This window comes from Salmo trutta, chromosome 24 (assembly GCF_901001165.1).
Source record: "Salmo trutta chromosome 24, fSalTru1.1, whole genome shotgun sequence".
Taxonomy (NCBI): Eukaryota; Metazoa; Chordata; class Actinopteri; order Salmoniformes; family Salmonidae; genus Salmo; species Salmo trutta.
Window position 1 is genome coordinate 39,416,872 of NC_042980.1, and position 25,329 is coordinate 39,442,200.

Genomic DNA, 25,329 nt, shown 5'->3' on the forward strand with positions numbered 1-25,329 from the left:
GATGAAAGAAATAAAAGCTGAAATAAATAATTCTCTATTTTGACATTTCACATTCTTAAAATAAAGTGGTGATCCTAACTGACCTAAGACAGAGCATTTTTACTAGGATTAAATGTCAGGAATTGTGAAAAACTGAGTTTCAATGTATTTGGCTAAGGTACATGTAAACTTCCGACTTCAACCTTATCTGATTTTGGCAGAAAGCTTAAATTTGTATTAATCTAACTGCACTGTCCAATTTACAGTAGCTATTAGTGAAATAATACCATGCTATTGTTTGAGGAGAGTGCAGTTATGAACTTTAAAAGTTATTAAGAAACCAATTAGGCTCATTTGGGCAGTCTTGATCCAAAAGTTTGAACAGGAATGCAATGGTTCATTGGATCAGTCTAAAACTTTGCACATACACTGCTTGCGCCTGGGCTGGAATAATACATTATGGCCTTTCTCTTGCATTTCAAAGATGATGGTACAAAAAAAAAAACGTTTTTTTCTTTGTATTATCATTTACCAGATCTAATGTGTTATATTCTCCTACATTCGTTTCACGTTTCCACAAACTTCAAAGTGTTTCCTTTCAAATGAAATGTGTAATTAAATTAAATTATTTCGCTGCACTTGCAATTTACATTTACATTTTAGTCATTTAGCAGACGCTCTTATCCAGAGCGACTTACAGTAGTGAATGCATACATTTCATACAATTGTTTTTGTACTGTCCCCCGTGGGAATCGAATAACATCTGCTAACCATGTGTATGTGACCAATACAATTTTATGAATATGCATATCCTTGCTTCAGGTCCTGAGCTACAGGCAGTTAGATTTGGGTATGTCATTTTAGGCAAAAATTGAAGAAAAAAAAGTATTTGACTCTAGTGACAAAATTATGGAAATTAGAAGGGGGAGAGAATTTCGGCAGGCAAGAAATGGTCTTGCCTAAATCACTCCCTTCTAATTTCCTTAATTTTGTCAGTAGAGTCAATTACTTTTTGTGGCACACAGAGTTAAATACTTCCTATAGAACAAACTTCATGTCAGGATAGGCAACCGAAATGAATAATTAATGTATGTGTGTTATATTAAATAGAGAGGGAGGTAAATGTAGGCAAGCAATAAACATTTCAGAACAACTACTAGTCGAATAAGACATGGGAGAGATGACGAATTTTGGCAAATAGATTTATTTATAGACTAATACACTTGAAACAAATAGCCAAACCGAAAACTGCAGATATTACTAGTGCTTCCCCCGTGATCAAACCGCCATAAAAAAAAAAACATGAAACGCAGTCTAACGTGATCATTGACAGCTGCCTTGAAGGGCACAAAAAATGCTTTCTGCTTCTAAGATCAGTGGCTAAACTGACAACGGAGTGAAGAGCAGAAATCTCAACTAGCAAGCAAGTCGCAGCAATGAAGAATTGAGTGTGTGCTAGTTCACGCGAAGGGGGGAATTCTGGCAGGGGGAGATTTTCGGTAAGACACCGGTCTCTCATGCAGCCTCACGGTCTGATGAGGGTGGGAGACCCGAGGTAGAAGCCACCGGAGAGGGAGACAGAACCGAGCACAAAGACGCAGGTACCTCCGAATCCGATCTTGAATGTGAAGCCCCTAAGGAAGAAGGCGCAGGAACCTCTGGATCCAGGACGGCAAAGCTGTTTCTGGTCTGTGTCAGATCCGGGTTCAACATCTCCATGGACACCCCCGTTGGCAAAGGACACTCTCTTCGACTTCCACGGCGAGTGACGTACATCCATGGCTGGTTGGTTGGGTCGAGAACGGCTCCGTTTTCCAGGGAAGGGGGAGACCCCGTCGGGGATGGAACCCTGCAGAGCACCGGCCAGTCCGCTGTAGAGAGCCGACACGGCGGCGAACCCTCCACCAGAGCAGTGCCGCGCTCCGCAACTGGGTTGGAAGAAAAATAAAAACTAGGCAGGCGTGTGTTCCCCAGTAGCTTGTGTATGTTTGCTACTTGCTTGTTAGGAGTAGCCACTTCGCTCCTGTAGTCCTCAACGAGCAAGCACTTGCTACATTGAAAGTCTGCGCAGTCCACATTGACCCGGAACAAAGCAAAGTAAACACGGTTCCCGCAGCGCTAGAAACGTTCAATAGTGGCCTGCATTTGATACCTCCGAGCCAGATACCGCAGTGTCTCTCCCCCTATGCGGACTGGCAGTTACATTGATTTCTAATGTAATTGCGCACTATTAAAGTTGGTGGATCAGACAATCTACTAATGGGGTGCGTTTTTACATGTTACGGTCAATTTGGAGGAGTTCACGCTATGGAGAGTGAAACGAACGGAAACATCTCTTCCCAGCTTCACCTGAACAACCGCATTAACGCGAATGACAGGTAACGCTTATATTTCCGTGTGTCTTGTAAATGTTTTAATAACAGCCGACCTATGTATGATGAACGTTTTAATGATCAAAACAATAAATTACATATGTATCTTTTAAGGATGTTTGAACTCTCTCTCGGGATTTTTCCTCGTTTGGCTTGGTTTTTGCTCTAATCAGCTTGTCTCTCGGGTTGATTCAACAGCATGTTATCTGATCCTATAGCTAGCTACCTGTCACAGAAATCCTTACCAACCACCTAGTCTGGGTTATTGTTGCTAAGGCTTGGCCAATGTCAGGTCATCTGACTTACTGTGCTATTACAGGCTGTGATCAATACAGTCTGCTGGGTCTAAAATGTGGGTCATATAGATCTGAATGATCCATAGTTATTTAAGTGTGTGTGTGTGTCTCTTCCCGGACTGACCCTGTCTCTATAGGGTTGACACCTATGGGTTTGAGAAGCCTGAGGGTTATGAATCCTATGAGGAGATGATGGCTCAATATGTAGCCGTTCTCACCAGGCAGTCTGCCAAGTGGTCCAAACTCCTGCAGGGGAAAGTCAACGTGGAAAATAACCTGAAGGGTGACACACACACACACACACACACACACACACACACACACACACACACAGAGCGAGCGAGCGGGAGAAACACACGTTTACATTTTAGTTAGCAGACACTCTTATCCAGCGCAACTGTGGATATGTATAGGAATGTTTGCATATGTATTGAAATTCTGATTTATACATTTTATGCTTAATATATTTTGTATATATGTTGACTTCATTAGGCCTTATATTAACATAATTTTGGTCTCTAGCTGATTATTTAGATTTTTGGGCTGTAGTCATGGTTTGGGTTCCCTTAGTGAAGCGGTACGTGCGTAAGGGTGTGCCCAACGAGCACCGAGCCCAGATCTGGATGGCAGCCAGCGGGGCCCAGGAACACCTGGAGAAGAACCCAGGGTACTACCACTCTCTGCTGGGCACCGAGCAGCACCACGACGCCAAGCTGGAGGAGACAGTCCGCATAGGTAGTGTAACTATATTCACATGATTGTAATCACCTCGACTTAACTCAGCTCACCTGCCGTGGATGCATCTGGAACATGTTCATTAGGGCACGCAATATAAAATGTTTTTTTTATAGTGTTTTGCAACAGAAAACAGAAATTAGTGCTTTTGAGGTTCCTGTTACTGTCAATTTCCTTCAGATTTGTTCCCTGATGATCAAGACCCTGATGATTTCTTTATGATTGGTTGATGGTTGAGTGTCCTGTCTTGATAGACATGCACAGGACATTCCCCGAAAACGTGCAGTTCCGGAAGAGCTCTGAGCCCTGTCTGCAGAAGGCCCTGTACAATGTGCTGCTGGCGTACGGACACCACAACCAGGCTGTGGGATACTGCCAGGTACTGGGCCTTATATCACATTTTATTGGTCACATACACGTGTTTAGCAGATGTTATTGTGGGTGTAGTGAAATGCATGTGCTTCTAGCTCCGACAATGCAGTAATATCTAACAAGTAATGTCTAACAATTACACAACTTACACCCAATACATTTACATTTACGTCATTTAGCAGACGCTCTTATCCAGAGCGACTTACAAATTGGTGCATTCACCTTATGATATCCAGTGGATCGACCACTTTACAATAGTACATCTATATGTTTTTTTTGGGGGGGGAGGTGGGTTAGAAGGATTACTATATCCTATCCCAGGTATTCCTTAAAGGTTTCAGGTGTCTCCGGAAGGTGGTGATTGACTCCGCTGACCTGGCGTCGTGAGGGAGCTTGTTCCACCATAGGGGTGCCAGAGCAGCGAACAGTTTTGACTGGGCTGAGCGGGAACTGTGCTTCCGCAGAGGTAGGGGGGCCAGCAGGCCAGAGGTGGATGAACGCAGTGCCCTTGTTTGGGTGTAGGGACTGATCAGAGCCTGAAGGAGGTGCCGTTCCCCTCACAGCTCCGTAGGCAAGCACCATGGTCTTGTAGCAGATGCGAGCTTCAACTGGAAGCCAGTGGAGTGTGCGGAGGAGCGGGGTGACGTGAGAGAACTTGGGAAGGTTGAACACCAGACGGGCTGCGGCGTTCTGGATGAGTTGTAGGGGTTTAATGGCACAGGCAGGGAGCCCAGCCAACAGCGAGTTGCAGTAATCCAGACGGGAGATGACAAGTGCCTGGATTAGGACCTGCTCCGCTTCCTGTGTAAGGCAGGGTCGTACTCTGCGAATGTTGTATAGCATGAACCTACAGGATCGGGTCACCGCCTTGATGTTAGCGGAGAACGACAGGGTGTTGTCCAGGGTCACGGCAAGGTTCTTAGCACTCTGGTAGGAGGACACAATGGAGTTGTCAACCGTGATGGCGAGATCATGGAACGGGCAGTCCTTCCCCGGGAGGAAGAGCAGCTCCGTCTTGCCGAGGTTCAGCTTGAGATGGTGATCCGTCATCCACACTGATATGTCATCCACAATACACACACATCTAGTAAAGGACTAGAATTAAGAATATTTAAATATTTGGATGAGCGATGGCAGAGCGGCATAGACTAAGATGCAGTATATGAGATGGGTAATGCAAAATATGTAGACATCATTAAAGTGACTAGTGTTCCGTTTATTAAAGTGGCCAGTGATTTCAAGTCTATGTATATAGGCAGCAGACTATGTGCTAGTGATGGCAACACTATACTATAAACCAGGGTTCTCCAACCCTGTTCCTGGAGAGCTACCCTCCTGTAGGTTTTAACACCAACCCCAGTTGTAACTAACCTAATTCAGCTTATCAACCAGCAAATTATTAGAATCAGGTGCACTCGATTAGGGTTGGAGTGAAAACCTACAGGATGGTTACTTTGTAGGAACATGGTTGGAGAGCCCGCTCCTGGTATAAATAATCTGTTAACTGAGTGGATTTCACTTGTCTCCTGTGTCTGACTTACCTTGTGTGTATTGTACGTCTACTGTCGCCTCTTCTGTTTACCTGTTCTGTCCCCAGCCATAACCGCTTATTTCTCACCTGTTCTCTGTTGTGTCCATACCGTGTGTGTGAAGGGAGTTATAGTTTCTCTCTCTCTATTCTAGGGTATGAATTTCATTGCAGGCTACCTCATCATCATCACTAAGGATGAAGAGAAGTCCTTCTGGCTGATGGATGCTTTATTGGGAAGAATACTCCCCGGTTAGTACCACACATTCCTGTTGTGTCTGTCTGCTTGTCTGCTCGTCTGTGTTTGTATGCCTGTGTGCATGCGTGGTTGTGTGAGAGGATGTGTGTGGTGAGGTGTGCATGTACAGTGCCTTCAGAAGGTATTCATACCCCTTGACTTATTCCACATTTTGTTGTTACAGCCTGAATTCAAAATGGATTAAATATTATTTTTTCTTCTCACCAATCTACACACAATACCCTATAATGACAAAGTGAAAACATGTATTTAGACATTTTTGCTAATTTAGTCACAATACAGAAATATCAAATGTACATCAGTATTCACACCCCTGAGTCAATACTTTGTAGAAGCACCTTTGGTGACAATTACAGCTTTGAGTCATCTTTGGTATGTCTGTATCAGATTTGAGTCATCTGGATTTGGGAAAAAATTGTATTCAAGTCTGGGTTTTGGCTGGGCCACACAAGGACTTTCTCACTCTTGTTCTGAAGCCATTGCAACATTGCTTTAGCTGTATGCTTAAGGTCTTTGTCCTGTTGGAGCATAAATCTTCGCCCCCAGTCTAAAGTCGTTTGCACTCTGAAGCAGGTTCTCATCAGGGATTTGCCTGTATTTGGCTCCATTCATTCTTCCCTCTATCCTTACCAGTCTCCCTGTCGCTGAAAAGCATCCCTATATCATGATGCTGCCACCACCATGCTTCACGGTAGGGATGGTGTTAGATGGGTGATGAGCTGTGTATGGTTTTCTCCAGACATAGCACTTTGCATTCAGGCCAAATAGTTACATTTTTATCTCAGACAACAGAATCTTGTGTCTTATGATCTGTCTTTCACGTGCCTTTTTACAACCTCCAGGTGTGCTGTCATGTGCCTTGTTCTCAGGAGTGGCTTCCGTCTGGTCACTCTCCCATAAAGCCCAGATTGGTTAAGTGCTGTAGAGACTGTTGTCCTTCTGGCAGGTTCTCCCATCTCCCAGTACCCATCTACCAATAGGGGCCCTTCTTTGCAAGCCATTGGAAAACCTCCCTGCTCTTTGTGGTTAAATCTGGGTTTGAAATTCACTGCTTGACTGAGGGACCTTACAGATAATTGTATGTGTGGGGTACAGAAATTAGGTATTGTAGTCATTCAAAAATCAGATTAAACACTATTATTGCACACCTGAGTGAGTCCATGTGACGTCTTCTTAAGCAAATGTTTACTCCTGAACTTATTTAGGCTTGCCATAAAAGGAGTTTTGAATACTTATTGACTTAAGATATTTCAGCTTTCATTTTTTTAAATTAATTTGTAAACATTTCAAAATTCATAATTCTACTTTGACATTATGGGGGTATTGTGTGTAGGCCAGTGACACAAAAATCACAAAATGTTACATTCTGCCTGTAACACAACAAAATGTGTAACTACTTCCAGAAGCCACTGTACATACTGTAGTTGTAGACCTATTTGTTTGTGGAAGGCTCTATTGCTGTGTGCTTCTTTGCAATAGCACCATGATCACGTGGCTTGTGGTAAGACACTGTTTGTTGTTGGTTTGTCAGGCTCCCATTACAAGATTAATAACCACAGGATGTTTCTCAGGATATATACCATTTATGTATCCCTCATAGCCTGGCTCCTCTCTAGGTTTCTTCCTAGGTTTTGGCCTTTCTAGGGAGTTTTTCCTAGCCACCCCTCATAGCCTGGCTCCTCTCTAGGTTTCTTTCTAGGGAGTTTTTCCTAGCCACCCCTCAGCCTGGCTCCTCTCTAGGTTTCTTCCTAGGTTTTGGCCTTTCTAGGGAGTTTTTCCTAGCCACCGTGCTTCTACACCTGCATTGTTTGGGGTTTTAGGCTGGGTTTCTGTACAGCACTTTGAGATATCAGCTGATGTAAGAAGGGCTATATAAATACATTTGAATGTACCACACACACACCTTTATACTCATCATATGCTGCTGCTACTGTTTTTATTTTATTTTACTCTTATTATTATCTATCCTGATGCCTAGTCATTTTACCCTGCCTTCATGTACATATCTACCTCAAATACCTCATACTCCTGCACATTGATCTGGTACTTCCTGTATACAGCTCCATTCTTGTGTATTTTATTCCTCATTTTAATATATTTATTTTTATTTAACTCTATCGTTGGGAAGGGCTATATAGTGTACACCCATTGTATTCAGAGCATGTGACAAATAAAAGGAGATTTTACACACACGCGCACACAACCTCATCTCACACACACAGAACTGAATTAACCTCTATGGGACCCCTTCCCGTCTCATCCCGGTAACGGGATTGCTTGACAAGATAGCAAAAATCTAATAATTTCAATTTCTCAAACAATCAACTATTTTACATCATTTGAAAGATAAACATCTCCTTTACGGCGAAAGCATAAAGTTGGATTATGTTAGGACAGTACATAGACAAAAAATTACACACAGCCATTTTCAATGCAAGGACAGGTGTCACCAAAAGCAGAAAACCAGCTAAAATTATGCACTAACCTTTGACAATCTCCATCAGATGACACTCCTAGGACATTATGTCAGACAATACATGCATTTTTTGTTCTATCAAGTTCATATTTATATCCAAAAACAGCATTTTACATTGGCGTGTGACGTTCAGAAAATGCATTTCCCCCAAAACTTCCGGTGAATCAGCACTACAATTTACAAAAATACTCGTCATAAACGTAGATAAAATATTAAACTGTTATTCAAAGAATTATAGATTAACATCTCCTGAATGCAACCGCATTGACAGATTTCAAAATAACTTACGCAATACAGATAGCCGCCATTTTGGAGTCATCTAAATGCATAAATAGCATTAGAAATATTCATTTACCTTTAATAATCTTTATCAGAAGGCACTTCCAGGAATCCCAGGTCCACAACAAAACTTGTTTTGTTCGATAAAGTTCATAATTTATGTCCAAATAACTCCATGTTGTTTGCGCATTCAGTAAGCTACTCGAAATGTAGGACGCGCGAGGAAAATGTCACGGCGAAAAGTCAACAAAACAAATCTATTTTACGTTCGTTCAAACATGTCAAACGTTGTATAGCATCAATCTTTAGGGCCTTTATAACGTGAAATTTCAGTAATATTCCAACCGGACTCATGCATTGTCTTGAAAAACATTTTGGAACAGAGCTACCTCTCGCGTGAATGCGCGCCAATGAACCTTCCCTGGGTCACCAACTTCCCAGCCTTCTCATTCAGTCTCTGTTCATCATAGATGCCTCAAACAACTTTCTAAAGACTGTTGACATCTAGTGGAAGCCTTAGGAAGTGCAAAATGAATCCTTAGTCACTGTGTGTTCGATTGGCAATGACTTAAAACCTACAGGCAGCAGATTTTTTTTATTTCCTGGTTGTATTTTTCTCAGGTTTTTGCCTGCCATATGAGTTCTGTTATACTCAGACACCATTCAAACAGTTTAAGAAACTTCAGAGTGTTTTCTATCCAAATCTACTAATAATATGCATATTCTAGTTTCTGGGCCAGAGTAGTAACCTGTTTAAATTAGGTATGTTTTTCATCCAGCCGTGAAAATACTGCACCCTAGCCCAGACAGGTTAACCTGAGCTGTCCATGTTGTAGACTACTACAGCCCGGCCATGCTGGGGTTGAAGACAGACCAGGAGGTGTTGGGGGAGCTGGTAAGGGTCAAAGCCCCAGCCTTGTGGCAGGCCATGGTCCAACACAACGTCATGTGGACCTTGGTGGTCTCCCAATGGTTCATCTGCCTCTACATCGATGTCCTGCCTGTAGAGGTGAGGGGCAGTGGGGTCTGGGGGGGTTCCGTGTGCTTGTTGACACAGGACCCAGACTGAAATACTGTCATCACCACCCTCTGTAAGATAATGATTCTCTTTGTCTTTCTCACATCTCTCGTCTTCCCTAGACAGTTCTGCGGATCTGGGATTGCCTGTTTTACGAGGGTTCTAAGATCCTATTCCGCGTGGCCTTGACTCTGATTCGCCACCACCAGGCTGAGATCCTGCAGGCCCGCTCCATGGTTGAGGTGTGTGAGCGCTTCAAACTGATCACCCAGGGAGCCTTTACATACGACTGCCACACCTTCATGCAGGTAAGGTACTACAAAAGAGAGAAGTAACCTTAGGCACAGATCTAGGGTCTGTGATCAGTGTATATTGGTAACTTAATCTGTTCCACAAACAGTTTACTTACTCCTTTCTCTTCTTCCTGATATTGATAGGAAGTCCTCCTTTCTCTTCTTCCTGATATTGATAGGAAATCCTCCTTTTTCTTCTTCCTGATATTGACAGGAAATCTTCAGGGAACCAGGAAGTCTCTCCATGGCAACCATAACTAAGCTGCGGGAGACGTACAGAGAGCGTATCGTGGCAGAGGAGATCAGACTCTGCCCCCGACCACCACTCCACTACCAATAACCTCCCTAAAGCAATCGCCTTGCGGTTCACCTCGCCGTGTTCCATGTCATTTTTGTTGCCCTGATGCTAAACAGTTTATTAGATCTCACAATCCCTGGGGAAATGTGTAATATCTCAGGAACCATATGATATCTGAGGTGCTAAAATGGTCTGAGCGATTGTAGTACCCCATCTAACTCAAGATGATTTATTTTTTCTCAGGTAGCGATTCTTTGCATTGTAAAAAGCTAACTGTAATTTTCCTGTGGTAGAATCTTGGGAACAATGGGTTGTGGTTTGTCAAAGTGGAGTTTTTTTGTAAATATTTTAACCTTTATTTAGTCCAGTTAAGAACAAATTCTTATTTTATAATGACAGCCTACCGGGGAACAGTGGGTTAACTGCCTTGTTCAAGGGCAGAATGACAGATTTTTACCTTGTCAGCTTGGGGATTCGATCCAGCAACCTTTCGGTTACTGACCAAACGCTTTACCCACTATGGCCGCCCCAATATGTAAGCATAGGCTTGTTGGGTTGAAGATAATGAGGTGTCAACTCTGAAATGAAGTCACGGGCTGTAGTCCACTCCTCCACGAAGTGTACCATCATTCACTCCCACCCAGGAATCATCTGGGAAATAAATTCCAGCCTATACTTACACCATCCAAATGCTTTAAATCCATGAACAAGTGCATACTTAGGCCCAAATCTTAACTTGATCTGTGCATGTATGTTTTTGCGCTAATCTTCCATTGAATGCATGAATTATGCTTGTGCAATCATACCTCTATAGATTTTGGCTTTAGGGTATACGGTTTTGGAATTAGATTTTACTGTTTTGCCACAATAAAGGACTGCTCTCTCACAATTACCTTTGTAGATGAAGTTAGTTACTGTCGGTTTAAAATGTGAGGATTTAATCAATGTATTGCTTTGTTCCAAGGCCTGTAGCCATGGAGTCAACATAGGGGGGGACCAAATCTGCTGCCCCCCCAGGAAAAAAATCTAAATTTGAAAACTCATTTCCTGCCATTCTAAAATACATTAAAAAATTCACTAACACATGGATTAACTTATATTTTTACAATAAGGTCTAATATTGTATTACATTTTATTTTTTACCAAATCTTATTTTATTTCACCTTTATTTAACCAGGTAGGCTAGTTGAGAACAAGTTCTCTTACAACTGCGACCTGGCCAAGATAAAGTAAAGCAGTGCGACACAAACAACACAGAGTTGCACATGGAATAAACAAACGTACAGTCAATAACACAGTATGTGCAAATGGCGTAAGGCAATAAATAGGCCATAGTAGATGGTCCTATATTCTCCTCTCCAGTCATTTCTTCTCTCCTCTCCCCTGCTCTCCAGTCATCTCTTCTTCTCTCCTCTCCCCTGCTCTCCAGTCATCTCTTCTTCTCTCCTCTCCCCTGCTCTCCAGTCATCTCTTCTTCTCTCCTCTCCCCTGCTCTCCAGTCATCTCTTCTTCTCTCCTCTCCCCTGCTCTCCAGTCATCTCTTCTTCCCTGCTCTCCAGTCATCTCTTCTTCCCTGCTCTCCAGTCATCTCTTCTTCCCTGCTCTCCAGTCATCTCTTCTTCCCTGCTCTCCAGTCATCTCTTCTTCTCTCCTCTCCCCTGCTCTCCAGTCATCTCTTCTTCTCTCCTCTCCCCTGCTCTCCAGTCATCTCTTCTTCTCTCCTCTCCCCTGCTCTCCAGTCATCTCTTCTTCTTCTCTCCTCTCCCCTGCTCTCCAGTCATCTCTTCTTCTCTTCTCTCCTCTCCCCTGCTCTCCAGTCATCTCTTCTTCTCTCCTCTCCCCTGCTCTCCAGTCATCTCTTCTTCTCTCCTCTCCCCTGCTCTCCAGTCATCTCTTCTTCTCTCCTCTCCCCTGCTCTCCAGTCATCTCTTCTTCTCTCCTCTCCCCTGCTCTCCAGTCATCTCTTCTTCTCCTCTCCCTGCTCTCCAGTCATCTCTTCTTCTCTCCTCTCCCCTGCTCTCCAGTCATCTCTTCTTCTCTCCTCTCCCCTGCTCTCCAGTCATCTCTTCTTCTCTCCTCTCCCCTGCTCTCCAGTCATCTCTTCTCCTTTCCTCTCCTATGTCTTCAGCCTCCCCAGGGCACTAAAACTCCTCTCAGCCTCTACAGAGGAGGCAGGGACGACCAGCAGAAGCCTTACTAAAGCTTCCACCTGACTGAAGAGACCTCTCACCTCTGGCACCATTTCCCCAATAATGCTAGCAACATCTGAGCTCATTTGATGTGTAATTAGCCCCAAACATGGCCAGCTGCACCTGCAGTAGTCTTGAACTCAATTCAGAATACTCGTCTACCACCTTGTCCATGTCTCCGCGTAGCAGCACATTTTCAAGCTGCTGCAGCTTGTGGAATCCGGCTTGATCAAACCTCTATGAATTGAGTATTCACTGTGTCCAAGGCGTTGTAGAATTGGGCTCTGTACAAAGACTGGGCATCCGGATGGATATGGGCTGCAGCCTGACCGGTGTAACACTTTGTAGGTTTGCGGATATGAAGCATCTGAATAGGTTGTAGGTCCAACTTCGTTGCCATAGCAGTTGCTTTTGTGAACAAGACATCAAAGTGATCCTCCGTTCGCTGGTCCTGCATGCTTGATTTGACATGGTCCACAGCCTCCAACATGCCTGAAACAGTCTGTTTCCTAAGCTGTAGAGAGGTGTTCAGGCACTCCAAATCCCCCATCGGGTCTTCAGCCATTACAAGGCCGAGCACAGTGTTCCCTTTTAGAAATGTTCCATGAAGACCATTAGCCTTAGTTGAAGTGTCAGATGAGCTGCATGATGCCATTTTTTCAAGGGCTGTCAGCACTGACTCATACTGGCAGAGAACTGAGGGCATGGCAGGGCTGGCAGCACTGACTCATACTGGCTGAGAACTGAGCGGATGGCAGGGCTGTCAGCACTGACTCATACTGGCTGAGAACTGAGGGGATGGCAGGGCTGTCAGCACTGACTCATACTGGCTGAGAACTGAGGGGATGGCAGGGCTGTCAGCACTGACTCATACTGGCTGAGAACTGGGCGCATGGCAGGGCTGTCAGCACTGACTCATACTGGCAGAGAACTGAGGAGATGGCAGGGGGGCCAACAGTCCACCTGGTAGGACAGAGAGTTCAACGAGGTGAAACAATGCTTTGATTTTGAGATTTCCTGGAAAATCACCTTGAACTTGCCAAATTGATTAAAGAAGCCCCCCAATTCATGCACCAGACCCATTGAATCTCTTCCTAGTGGAGAGGCTACACAGGCAGCCTGTTTAACTAAGTGCACGCAGTGTGGACCACAGTGACAATACATAGCCAGCGGTTGTTCTTTCCTTAAAATGGCATGCACCCCCTGCAATCGTCCAGCCATGATTGTGGCACCGTCATAGGTGCCTTCCCTGTGGCTCAGTTGGTAGAGCATGGTGTGTGAAACGCCAGGGTTGTGAGTTTGATTCCCACGGGGGGCCAGTACAAAGAAAAAATGCATGATGAGATATGAGTCTCCAGCTTCAGTGATTTTTGCAGTTCGTTCCAGTCATTGGCAGCAGAGAACTGGCAGGAAAGGCGGCCGAATGAGGAATTGGCTTTGGGGGTGACCAGTGAGATATACCTGCTGGGAGCGCGTGCTGCAGGTGGGTGCTGCTATGGTGACCAGTGAACTGAGATAAGGCGGGGCTTTACCTAGCAAAGACTTGTAGATGACCTGGAGCCAGTGGGTGGCAACGAGTATGAAGCGAGGGCCAGCCAACGAGAGCATACAGGTCGCAGTGGTGGGTAGTATATGGGGCTTTGGTGACAAAACGAATGGCACTGTGATAGACTGCATCCAATTTGTTGAGTGTTGGAGGCTATTTTATAAATGACATCGGCGAAGTCAAGGATCGGTAGGATAGTCAGTTTTACGAGGGTGTTTGGCAGAATGAGTGAAGGATGCTTTGTTGCGAAATAGGAAGCCGATTCTAGATTTAATTTGGGATTGGAGATGCTTAAAGTGAGTCTGGAAGGAGAGTTTACAGTCTAACCAGACATTTGTAGTTGTCCACATATTCTAGGTCAGAATCATCCAGAGTAGTGATGCTGGACGGGCGGGCAGGTGCAGGCAGCGATCGGTTGAAGAGCATGCATTTAGTTTTACTTGCATTTAAGAGCAGTTGGAGGCTACGGAAGGAGAGTTGTATGGCATTGAAGCTCATCTGGAGGTTAGTTAGCACAGTGTCCAAAGAAGGACCAGAAGTATACAGAATGGTGTTGTCTACGTAGAGGTGGATCAGAGAATCACCAGCAGCAAGAGCGACATCATTGATGTATACAGAGAAGTCGGCCAGAGAATTGAACCCTGTGGCACCCCCATAGAGACTGCTAGAGGTCCGGACAACAGGCCCTCCGATTTGACACACTGAACTCTATCAGAGAAGTAGTTGGTGAACCAGGCGAGGCAGTCATTTGAGAAACCAAGGCTGTTGAGTCTGCCGATAAGAATGTGGTGATTGACAGAGTCGAAAGCCTTGGCCAGGTCAATGAAGACAGCTGCACAGTATTGTCTCTTATTGATGGCAGTTATATCGTTTCGGACCTTGAGCGTGGCTGAGGTGCACCCATGACCAGCTCGGAAACCAGATTCCATAGCGGAGAAGGTACGGTGGTTCGAGTGTTGGCCTGGTAACCGGGAGGTTGCTGGAGCAAATCTCCAAGCTGACAAGTTAAAAATCAGTTCTGCCCCTGAACACTGTTGGCCGTCATTTTAAATAAGAATTTGTTCTTACCTGACTTGCCTAGTTAAAAAGTAATAAAATGAAGACACAGCTGTTGAGCAACGGCAACACCACATGCGGAAATATAATAACAATGGCCATTTGCTAATTATTTTGGATGGCGGTGCGAGGTAGCATAGCAAATGTTTTATATATTGGGGACATTGAGCATATTTAAATATGGGGGGGGGGGGGGATGTGTGTGTGTGTGTGTCCCCCCCCCCAATCTATATTATAATTACGGCCCTGCTTTGTTCTCCAAGCATTGCGATCGGTTCCCAAATACAAGTCCTCTAGAATAGAGCGAAAGGTTTTGGCAAACGCCAGACCGACAAATTAAAGACAACAGAGCTCATTCCTTCAGTTTATTTTTATTGACCACTACACTTAAGAAAACAATTAAAACATTCTTAAAGCCATATTAAATCACTACCTATGGATGTTAACACTTCTAGATGAGGGGTGGAACAAAAATGCAGTTTCATTACTCCAAATTATGCATCCTCTGATCGTTCAACAGGCAAGGCAAGGCAAAATCTAAGAAAGACGCCAAAGATCTTTATAACTAAACCAAGATAGACCACAGCCATTTATACATCCGGTGAAATGTCTCATTGTTCTGTGGTAACGCCTTGTAGAGACAAAAGGCTATGACTCAAATGACACCCAACTAAGATATGCACTACATGGGGAATAGGGTGTCATTTGAGACAGATTAGAGTGCGAGTAACTCTAGAACATTAGCATAGATCCCATCCTTCTTGTAAGTGGGGAGGCACAGATTCCATTTGGCTTAACATTATTTTGGGGTGGAGAAATTATGTCCTCCCTAAAATTGTGCGGTTCTTTTGACAGTAACGCCAACAGAACAATTTAAACTATAATATCTGGAATTCTAACTTGAGAACCACCAAATAAATGTGACTATTCACTAAAGTGTCCCAAGTTACACAGGTGCATTTTGAGTTAGTGTTCAGCCATTTGTAAGCACCATGAAATTCAACTGTAACAACCCTCCCCTTAGTGTATCACTGGACGTACCATCTGTACAACCCCCCCAGAAAAAAAATAATAATCTGTCTTAAAGCCAATTTATGCTTAGTCAGCAAATGTGAATCGGAGGCTTCGTATGGAGGGTGTGAACCAAATGCGGAGCCTCTTGAGGCATGCAGAGGCCAAATCAAGCTCTGTAGCACATGACCATCAAATGTTGTAACAATGTGGAGGGCTCCGTATAGCGTCACTTCCTTAACAGCTCTGCTTTGCTCCATGAAGCACAACAAGTATGAATGCCCTGACTTCTGCAGAGGCCGTATCACCGTAAATGCTGCACAGCCAACGCAGATGTCGGATTGACCATGCAGTGCCGTTTAATAAATGTAACTATAAGCGGTGGTATGCAGACCTCAACTGCTTCACCATCAAAATTACCCTTGTTCCTCAACCCAGTCCAAGAGGAACCCAAGAAGGTGCACAAAAATGTCCACCTAGGGGACCCCTAAGAGATGGATTAAGAAACACCATTCTCAAAACTGCCGCTGGTACCTAGCTTAGCCCCTAACCACAGGTCTAGGATCAGATTTCCCAGCCCCAACTCATAACCATTAGTTGGATGCAAAAATATCTGACCCTTGAACTCGGGTTAGGGGGCAACTTCCATCAACTCCATTTTATATTCAGAGTTACAAACTTCATTATGTTTAATGACGTTGAAAACCTTAAGCAACAAGTTTGGTTGGAGCAGCCAGCGACAGTCATAATATTCCCTTTACACAGCAGTAACAACGGCCTCCTATTATGATGTGACTGACAAAATGGCCACCGACCAAAACAGAGAAGTAGCCATTAAAACGGAGCAGCAATGGTTGTACACAAACAATCCCTCAGAATTCCTGTCAGACACCAGTAAAATGTAAGCATGATATGAGACCCTAGGCTACAAATAGAGTGTGGATTATTATTCAGCATATGGTTACATGAGAACTCCACCCCACCCCCCGCCATGTTGAGTGATGGTGTCTTTGAAGTAGAGGTCTTCACGGGTCCAAAAAGCTGGACCTGTTCCATAATGGACCTGGGCTTTCCCTACTCGAACCCGATATGTATAAATACATTTTTGGAATTTAGTCAGACGCATTCCGAACGGACCCAGAGACAGCTAGACCCGTTCCGTATAGACCTGGTCAGATCCAGACCCGAGCCGAGTGAGGGAAGCAACAAAATATATATTTTTAAAGCTACTTTAACTGGAGCCGATAAAACGCGAGAGGGAGGTGTCGCGCCAGCAGGTGGGGGAGGGGCCGTACTGTGAGCGAGTGAGGGAGAGATGAGACAGCAACCAACCAAGCCGACTCGTGCTATAGTAGATTAATAGCTAAATTATTTATCAAATATGATTACGTAGTACTGGACTTGACTGCAACAAACCGGGAGAAGCTAATTAAGCTAGCTAATATTAGCGAGCTAGGCTAACTGAGGCTTCAGTGCATACGCTTTCTCATCCTACACTTAACTCCATTCAGACTATGGTTGTTGTAGCCCATCCTTCTCCTTTAACTTTTAATTATATTTATTAGATATCTCCTAACTTTTGCCACACAGGAAGGCTCTCTGACTTGCCTATTGTGGCTTTGATAACTTATGATTGGCCAACAACAACAAACGCCACTCTCGTGAAACGCAAGAGCAGCAGCATCAATTACTACATTTCTCTGTACTGTAGCAGTCGCGTTTAGATCTGTACGGGCTCTTCCAGACAAGTAAATTAAAGTTACATGTAGGCCTACTCGTGAGAATCGGTTCAGATTCCACCCGTGACATTATTTTGAATTCTGGATCAGGTCTCAGGTGGATCCGTGAAAAGCTCTACTGTCAAGAGTGTTTCGTTATGTAAATACAAATCTCTCAGCAGATTCCCACTGTTTTTCCCCTCCATACGAAGGAGCAGTTCAGTCCTGAAAGCGCATATCAACCCAATGTGGGGCTAGTGAGAGAGTTCAGAGGGGAGGGGATGATGGGGCAGCAAGGATTGTAAGATGAGACCAACAATGGGGGTAAGGAAGTTCAGTTTACGGGTCGCAGTGAGGTTCAGTCAATCCAGGTGATGGTTAGTAGCTGGAGGGTGAGATGGGGAGGGCTTGCGCTCTCTGGCTCGTGGGGGGGGGGTCAGTTGACAGGAAGTGATTTTAGATGGTCTGATAGCCAGCGTGGCTCCTCTTCCTGCCGATGAGGTAGGCCACGAGAACGACGAGAACCAGGCCAGCCAGCGCAGCGCCCACGATGATGGGGATCAACATGTCATCCTCATCCAGCTGACACTCCTCCGCTGGAGAGGGAGAGACAGAGGCAGTGAGAGAGGGGAAATTATAGAGACCGAAGAGCAGGCAAGGGAAAGTGGAGAAAAACAATAAATAAATAAAAATTATAGAGTGATGGAATGATAATCACCAGAATCTATGTTATCCACATTTCTGAGATTGGAATAAATCTTCTCCTGAAACATTGAATGGTAACCCATAGCACCACATGAAGTGGTAACCCACAGTACCTGCTCCAAACTGGTCCCCGGTGAGGCCGAAGGGCTGCACCTGCAGCTGGAAGGTGTTGAGAGAGAAGTTCGCAGTCACAGCCAGAGTCTGCTCCTCACGACACATGTAACTACGTCCCAGGGTACCACGCAGGTAGTCCAGACTACTGTTACTGGCTGAGAAGGGCACTGGAGGGACAACAGGGAGAGAGAGATAATGGTGGGAAGGAGGAAGAGGGGTTATGAGCGGGGTAAGAAAGGGAAGATAGGGGGATACATAGTTGTACAACTGAACTATGCCTTCCACATTTAACCCAACCCCTCTGAATCAGAGAGGTGCAGGGGGCTGCCTTAATCAACATCCACGTCATCGGTGCCCGGGGAACAATGGGTTAACTGACTTGTAGAACGACAGATTTTTACCTTGTCAGCTCGGGGGGAGGTAATGGTTGGGATGTGAAACAGGATAAAGAAAGGATGGAAGAGTGTGGCAAAGGAGGATTATAGAGGGGTTTCAACACTGCAGATTGGGGTTGTAAGAGGATAGACAGTAGATGAATTATATGCATGTACTATTCACTAGATGATCTAGTGATTGTTGGATCCAGACTCACCACGCATGTCCGGCCAGGCTGCCGACAGGGTCACTCCACTGAGGTGGTACTTACTGGACGTGGCATTCTGCAGACACAAAAGAACCAGTGATGCCACACAGTATCTACGCCACACACACAGGACTGGAACAATAGTTCACGAATGCCTGTCCTCAACTTGTTCATGAGGCGCCATCATGTGGCAGTCAGGTGTTAGTGTCAAAAGCCTTCTACTACTGATACAGAAAACCTTACCGCATGTATTAATGGATGCAAGAAGAAATAAAGATAAAGAGCGAGAGAGAGCACTAAGTGGCAGACAGAGAAAAGTAAAGAGAAAGAAAAAGGTCAAACGAGAGTTCTGACCAGGGAGAAGACGAGGGTGAGGCTGGTTGTCTTCTCGTCAGCCTTCAGCAATAGGGTGGCGCTATCAGAGTCACATGACCCTGAGCTCTTAGTCACGTTGGGCTGCAGGTTCACCACTTCCAGCACAGTCTGCACACAGGACAACAAGACACAGGGCAGTGTGTGGACATGTTTAACTATAACTGTAGGGACCAGAAATCTCCACAAGAATAGTGAACAAACATTTGACCAACTGGGGACATTTTGCCAGTCCCCACAAGGTGAAAAAAAATGGCTATTCCTAGGGGGTTTAGGGTTAAAGGTTCAGTTTAGGGTTTAAGAAAAATAGGATTTTGAATGGGAATTAACTGTCCCCCCCACAAGGTTAGTAAAACAAGACTGTGTGAGAGGCGCTGGGATTCAAAGTATGTGCAAGTCTCTGTGTGTGTGTGTGTGTGTGTGTGTGTGTACCTTATTGAGAGAGGCAGAGCTGAAGCTGACATTGAGCTGCAGTCCCATGCGGGCCATCAGACAGGCGGTCCCATTGCCGTTGGTTACAGTGTAGTCGCCTCTCTCGGGCCGAGCCGGGGGTGCAGGAGGGGGAGACGTGGTTTGAGGGGCAGCCGTGGGCGGGGCGTCAGTGGCAGCAAAGCTCTGATGCAACGTGACCGCTGTAATGACGTAACAAAACAACCACAGATGGATAGACAAATAGACACAGCACTGTTTGATCCTTAGCTGGCAGCTGGTAAAGTCTTCTCAATAGTCTTTAAGAGGCCTCCTCTCCTCACCTGTATCTGCACAGATGTGAAATGCATTCACCATAATGTTGCTTTCACCCATCATGTGGGTTAGATAAGATATTAGATACGTGCAGATGAAGGAGAAGAGCTGGAGCGGAGGAGCCATTTGAGACTATAGCGATACAACCACTGAGTAGGTCAGTAACTTTAGAGTAATGTTGTGGCGAATTCCTTTTATGTGGTGGCAGACTGAATTGTGCCAAAAAAAAAAACAAAAAAAAAATGTAACTGCTGATTCCATTGATATGGCAGTCCACAAATTCCAAAAGCTTTAGTGGGTCACACCACAAAAGAACCATTGGAATGAAGAAGCAGGTGTACTAGTCTCACGTGGCTTACGAGGAGACATCACTACTGATGTCAATCACATCTTCAGCTGATGTCTGTCTTACCTGTCTGTGCAGATTAAAAATACTAGTGAGTGCCTTGCTTTGACGAAACAACGGTGGTAGGCCTGATCAACGACAGCGATGAGACAGCCTACAAGGAGGTCAGACACGTGGCTGTGTGGTGCCAGAACAACAACAACAACAACAACCTCTCCCTCAAAGTTAGAAAGACCAAGCAGCTGATCGTGGACGACAGGTGAAAGAGGGGACGGCACGCCCATCCACGGGGCTGTAGTGGAGCGGGTCGAGAGCTTTCTTGGCATCCACATCACTAAGGACTTAGCATGGTCCACACACACCCGGACAGTCGTAAAGAGAGCATGACGGCTTATTTTCCCTCTCAGAACGCTGACAAGATTTGGTATGAGCCCTCGGATCCTCAAAATGTTATACAGCTGCACCATCGAGAGCATCTTGACTGGCTTCATCACCGCTTGGTGTGGCGAATGCACCGCCCTCGACTGCAAAACGCTGCAGAGGGTGGTGCGGACAGCCAAGTACATCACTAGGGGTCGAGCTCCCTGCCATCCAGGACCTCTATATCAGGGGGTGTCAGAGGAAGGCCTGAAAAATTGCTAGACTCCAGCCACCTAAGCCAAAGACTTCACTTCGCTACTGTCTGGCAAACGGTACCGGAGCATCAGCTCTCGGACCAACAGGCTCAGAGACCAGCTTCTATCCCCAAGCCATAAGACTGCTAAATAGTTCATTAAAATGGTAACCTGGACTATCTGACCCTTTCTTGCACTGGCTCTATGCACACTCACACAATATTATAATAAAATGCCATTTAGCAGACGCTTTTATCCAAAGCAACACTACAAAAAAAAAAATACATTTATATTTAACCAGGCAAGTCAGTTAAGAACAAATTCTTATTTATAATGATGGACTACTTGCAGGCATGCGTGCATACATTTTATGGATAGGTACTTCGAGAATCGAACCTACTACTCTGGCGTCGCAAAACGCCATGCTCTGCCAACTGAGCTACAGAGGACCACACACATGCATAAGAAACATCCATACCGACAAACACTTTTATACTCTTTATTTTACCACTATTCTTATTTATTTTGTTGCCTAGTCACCTTACCCTGCCTTCATGTACATATCTACCTCATACCCCTGCACATTGATCTGGTACTTCCTGTATACAGCTCCATTCTTGTGTATTTTATTCCTAGTGTTAAACAAATATATTAACTATGCATTGTTGGGAAGGGCTCGTAAGCAAGCATTTCGCGATAAAGTCTACACCCGTAGTATTTGGCGCATGTGACACATACAATTTCATTTTGAACCAAGGTGTATGAATATGAGGAAACCTGAAATGTCAAATATTTAGCAACTGAGGAAAGTTTGTTAATACATCTTCATGATCAAACCACGGCGTTTTAACAGCCGTCATCATCAAGGTTTGTCACACACTCAGTTCCCCTGTATCATTGATCTGTTGACGCCTTCTGCTCTCTCTTATCTGTTTGACTATCACGCTCCCTGATATCTTGACATTTAGGCTACATTTAGGCCCAGTTTGTCCTACAAAGAGAATATTACAAAGACAGGCTGTGCAAATGTGATTGATATCTAATAGCTTGCCTTGGCCTAGCCCAAAGGCTGGCAGACGGTGCTATGGAGTCATTTCATCTTACCACCCAAAGGGAATACATGCAACTGGCTATACACTTGTATCCCTTCAAATGAAATGTTTTTGGTCACATACACATATTTAGCAGATGTTATTGCGGATGTAGCAAAATGCTTGTGGACCGGTTCGTGCATAAAACATTCTCCATTCAGGCTGCAAAGGCATCGACTTCCTCCTTAACTCGATTTAATGGCAAGAAAGCGGGGTGGGATATGCATACTTTATGAAACACCATTTTCCACCACTATGCTATGGTGGCTAATACTACTTCCTGACATCGTATACAGTGTTCAGACCAAGGGTAACCTAACGTAAAAAGTGTCAAATAAACACCTGAGCGAGTTTCCACAGACGGTTTTCATCAGAAAAGGTAGCTAAGTTGAATTAGCTGTATTCCTGAAAACCGGATGCATTCGGTTGAAGGTAACTCCGCTAACAGTGGACTGATATACTAAACAATTGATGCATCAATTCATTCTTTTCAATTTAAGCTTTTATTTAAAATTCTCACTACAAAAAGAATGTTCAGTTTATGGGGTATTCAAGTCAGACCGGTGCAGACTTTGCCCTACAGAAACAGAACCAATAGAGGATCCCTTCTGGTACTGTCCATCGGTGGCTCGTTTTTGGAGTCAGGTCCAGGAATGGTTATTATGCCATATTATCAGGGTCAGTTAGACCTGCAAATTGTATTACTGGAGGAGTTGAAGGACCACAGGCAGTCAATAGGAAATATCATTGTGCTCTTGGGTAAAATGTTTATCTTCGGAGGCAATTTCGGCAGAAGTGTTGCAGGTGGGGAGGTTCAAGTCCCTCGTGAGACACCATGGGAGAATGGAGGGATGTATTGGGAGAGGAAATGCTAGGATTATGTTTTATTGGGAAAGATGACTTGATCTGTGGGTGTCTGAAGGGTGGAATTGATGAGTGTTGGAATAATTATATACACAGAAGGTACAGTGTAAAATGTTTGAAGTCCTCCAATCAGAGGTGAGTCATGCTGTGAGCGGGTCCTGCTAGGTCATGCTGTGAGCGGGTCCTGCTAGGTCATGCTGTGAGCTGGTCCTGCTAGGTCATGCTGTGAGCTGGTCCTGCTAGGTCATGCTGTGAGCGGGTCCTGCTAGGTCATGCTGTGAGCGGGTCCTGCTAGGTCATGCTGTGAGCGGGTCCTGCTAGGTCATGCTGTGAGCGGGTCCTGCTAGGTCATGCTGTGAGCGGGTCCTGCTAGGTCATGCTGTGAGCGGGTCCTGCTAGGTCATGCTGTGAGCGGGTCCTGCTAGGTCATGCTGTGAGCGGGTCCTGCTAGGTCATGCTGTGAGCGGGTCCTGCTAGGTCATGCTGTGAGCGGGTCCTGCTAGGTCATGCTGTGAGCGGGTCCTGCTAGGTCATGCTGTGAGCGGGTCCTGCTAGGTCATGCTGTGAGCGGGTCCTGCTAGGTCATGCTGTGAGCGGGTCCTGCTAGGTCATGCTGTGAGCTGGTCCTGCTAGGTCATGCTGTGAGCTGGTCCTGCTAGGTCATGCTGTGAGCTGGTCCTGCTAGGTCATGCTGTGAGCTGGTCCTGCTAGGTCATGCTGTGAGCGGGTCCTGCTAGGTCATGCTGTGAGCGGGTCCTGCTAGGTCATGCTGTGAGCGGGTCCTGCTAGGTCATGCTGTGAGCGGGTCCTGCTAGGTCATGCTGTGAGCGGGTCCTGCTAGGTCATGCTGTGAGCGGGTCCTGCTAGGTCATGCTGTGAGCGGGTCCTGCTATGTCATGCTGTGAGCGGGTCCTGCTATGTCATGCTGTGAGCGGGTCCTGCTATGTCATGCTGTGAGCGGGTCCTGCTATGTCATGCTGTGAGCGGGTCCTGCTATGTCATGCTGTGAGCGGGTCCTGCTATGTCATGCTGTGAGCTGGTCCTGCTATGTCATGCTGTGAGCGGTGTGTGTGCTGGTCCTGCTATGTCCTGCTGTAAGCGGTGTTGTGCTGGTCCTGCTATGTCATGCTGTGAGCGGTGTTGTGCTGGTCCTGCTATGTCATGCTGTGAGCGGTGTTGTGCTGGTCCTGTTATGTCATGCTGTGAGCGGTGTTGTGCTGGTCCTGCTATGTCATGCTGTGAGCGGTGTTGTGCTGGTCCTGCTATGTCATGCTGTGAGCGGTGTGTGTGCTGGTCCTGGTAGTTATGGATGCACTTGCTTCCATGCCCGCCCAGGCATCAGGCGGGGCTTGGTTTTTCCCACTCTTGGAAAATCCCTTTGTCCAATCTAACATGGTGGTGAAAAGGGGTGTTCCATAAAGAAAGCAGGCATTCTTTCATTTTTTTTCCCCACCTTCGACATTAAATCAAGTTGAGGAAATCAACGCATTTGTAGACTGGATGGAAAATGTTTTATGTATGAACCCGTCCATGAGGGATACGAGTGTATAGCCAGCTGCATGGATTCCCTTTGGACTGTACAATTAAACGACTCAATAGCACCATCTGCTGGCCTTTGGTTAAGCCTTGGGCTACTCAGTACATGACCACCAGCTTCTAGCCCAAAGCTAAAAAGGTCCCTTGCCAAGAAACAAGCAGAGAGCGTAAACAAAACAAATGAGTGCAATGTCATCGATAAATGAAAAAAAAACATAGCCTGTTGTTTTTTATCACTAGGCACAGCGCTTTTGATATCACGTGAGGGTCCCATTGCACAACGGCCCACCTGCACCTCTTGACCTACCGATCGAGCTGTCAGCCAGCCACTAAGCAAGAAAAACAACTCGGTCTGGTCTCGCATCGACCTGTAATACATAATCTAAGGCAGAAATGCAAGTCATCTGGAAAACGTAGAACCATGTTTAACCATCATGCACGGTAAATAACCATCATGCAAGGTAAAAACAATAGGTTGAATACCGAATTATGGTGTATGAGCTACTATATGTATGGTGTTGTATTTACTGCGTCCATCCAGCATCAACATACTCACCTAAAAGCGCGATGAATGCAATGGACAAAGGTTGCTTGCGGCTATGTTGTTGTGTCATATTTCTGTTAAGTTGTTTGCCAAGGAAGGGGCGAATCACAACAACATGCACACGGTCCAGCGATGGGAACGAAGGACAGTAAGCAAGCTTTACTAGCAACAACGCAAGCTCACGGCTCGTGCTCTCTCTGCTGCCGCAAGCTAGAATCCTCACGAAACAAATCTTTGGAAATGTGCCCTTTTCCTTCAGTGTTGTTTTCTCTTTTTGGTTTAGTTGGTGCTAATTCAATTGGTCTTCGTTGAGTGTCTGGATCGTCACATAACCACGGATGATTTCTGCACCAGGAAGAAGTGACAACGGTCATGTGATGTAGAGTTTAAG

At 45.3% G+C, this 25,329-nt stretch overlaps 2 protein-coding genes across 2 annotated transcripts; one reads left to right on the plus strand and one right to left on the minus strand.

Moving 5' to 3' along the window:
- The first annotated feature begins 1,540 nt into the window (after window positions 1–1,540).
- LOC115161279 (growth hormone-regulated TBC protein 1-A) lies at window positions 1,541–10,797 on the plus strand. Its single transcript, XM_029712120.1, has 8 exons — window positions 1,541–2,357; window positions 2,785–2,930; window positions 3,218–3,382; window positions 3,637–3,761; window positions 5,438–5,534; window positions 9,133–9,305; window positions 9,437–9,622; window positions 9,822–10,797. Exons 1-8 carry the CDS (start codon window positions 2,239–2,241, stop codon window positions 9,945–9,947), a joined length of 1,137 nt encoding a protein of 378 aa, XP_029567980.1. The 5' UTR covers window positions 1,541–2,238; the 3' UTR covers window positions 9,948–10,797.
- A 4,251-nt stretch (window positions 10,798–15,048) lies between these two features.
- On the minus strand, window positions 15,049–25,327 carry LOC115161282 (lysosome-associated membrane glycoprotein 1-like). Its single transcript, XM_029712133.1, has 6 exons — window positions 24,951–25,327; window positions 19,632–19,831; window positions 19,182–19,310; window positions 18,837–18,903; window positions 18,244–18,411; window positions 15,049–18,021 (listed from the first exon to the last, which is right to left on the minus strand). The coding sequence occupies exons 1-6, from the start codon at window positions 25,006–25,008 to the stop codon at window positions 17,882–17,884; spliced, it is 762 nt and encodes a 253-aa protein (XP_029567993.1). The 5' UTR covers window positions 25,009–25,327; the 3' UTR covers window positions 15,049–17,881.
- Between the last annotated feature and the right edge of the window lie 2 nt (window positions 25,328–25,329).

Bases quoted from the DNA above. Each gene is read 5' to 3' on its own strand.
- LOC115161279 (XM_029712120.1), top strand. From the start codon at position 2,239: ATGGGGTGCGTTTTTACATGTTACGGTCAATTTGGAGGAGTTCACGCT. The intron at 3,762-5,437 runs GTACTGGGCCTT...TCTCTATTCTAG, and splicing joins AGGCTGTGGGATACTGCCAG to GGTATGAATTTCATTGCAGG. The intron at 9,623-9,821 runs GTAAGGTACTAC...TGATATTGACAG, and splicing joins ACTGCCACACCTTCATGCAG to GAAATCTTCAGGGAACCAGG.
- LOC115161282 (XM_029712133.1), bottom strand. From the start codon at position 25,008: ATGACACAACAACATAGCCGCAAGCAACCTTTGTCCATTGCATTCATC. The intron at 19,311-19,631 runs GTACACACACAC...TCCTGTGTGCAG, and splicing joins GCTCTGCCTCTCTCAATAAG to ACTGTGCTGGAAGTGGTGAA. The intron at 18,022-18,243 runs GTACTGTGGGTT...CTCCCTCTCCAG, and splicing joins CGGGGACCAGTTTGGAGCAG to CGGAGGAGTGTCAGCTGGAT.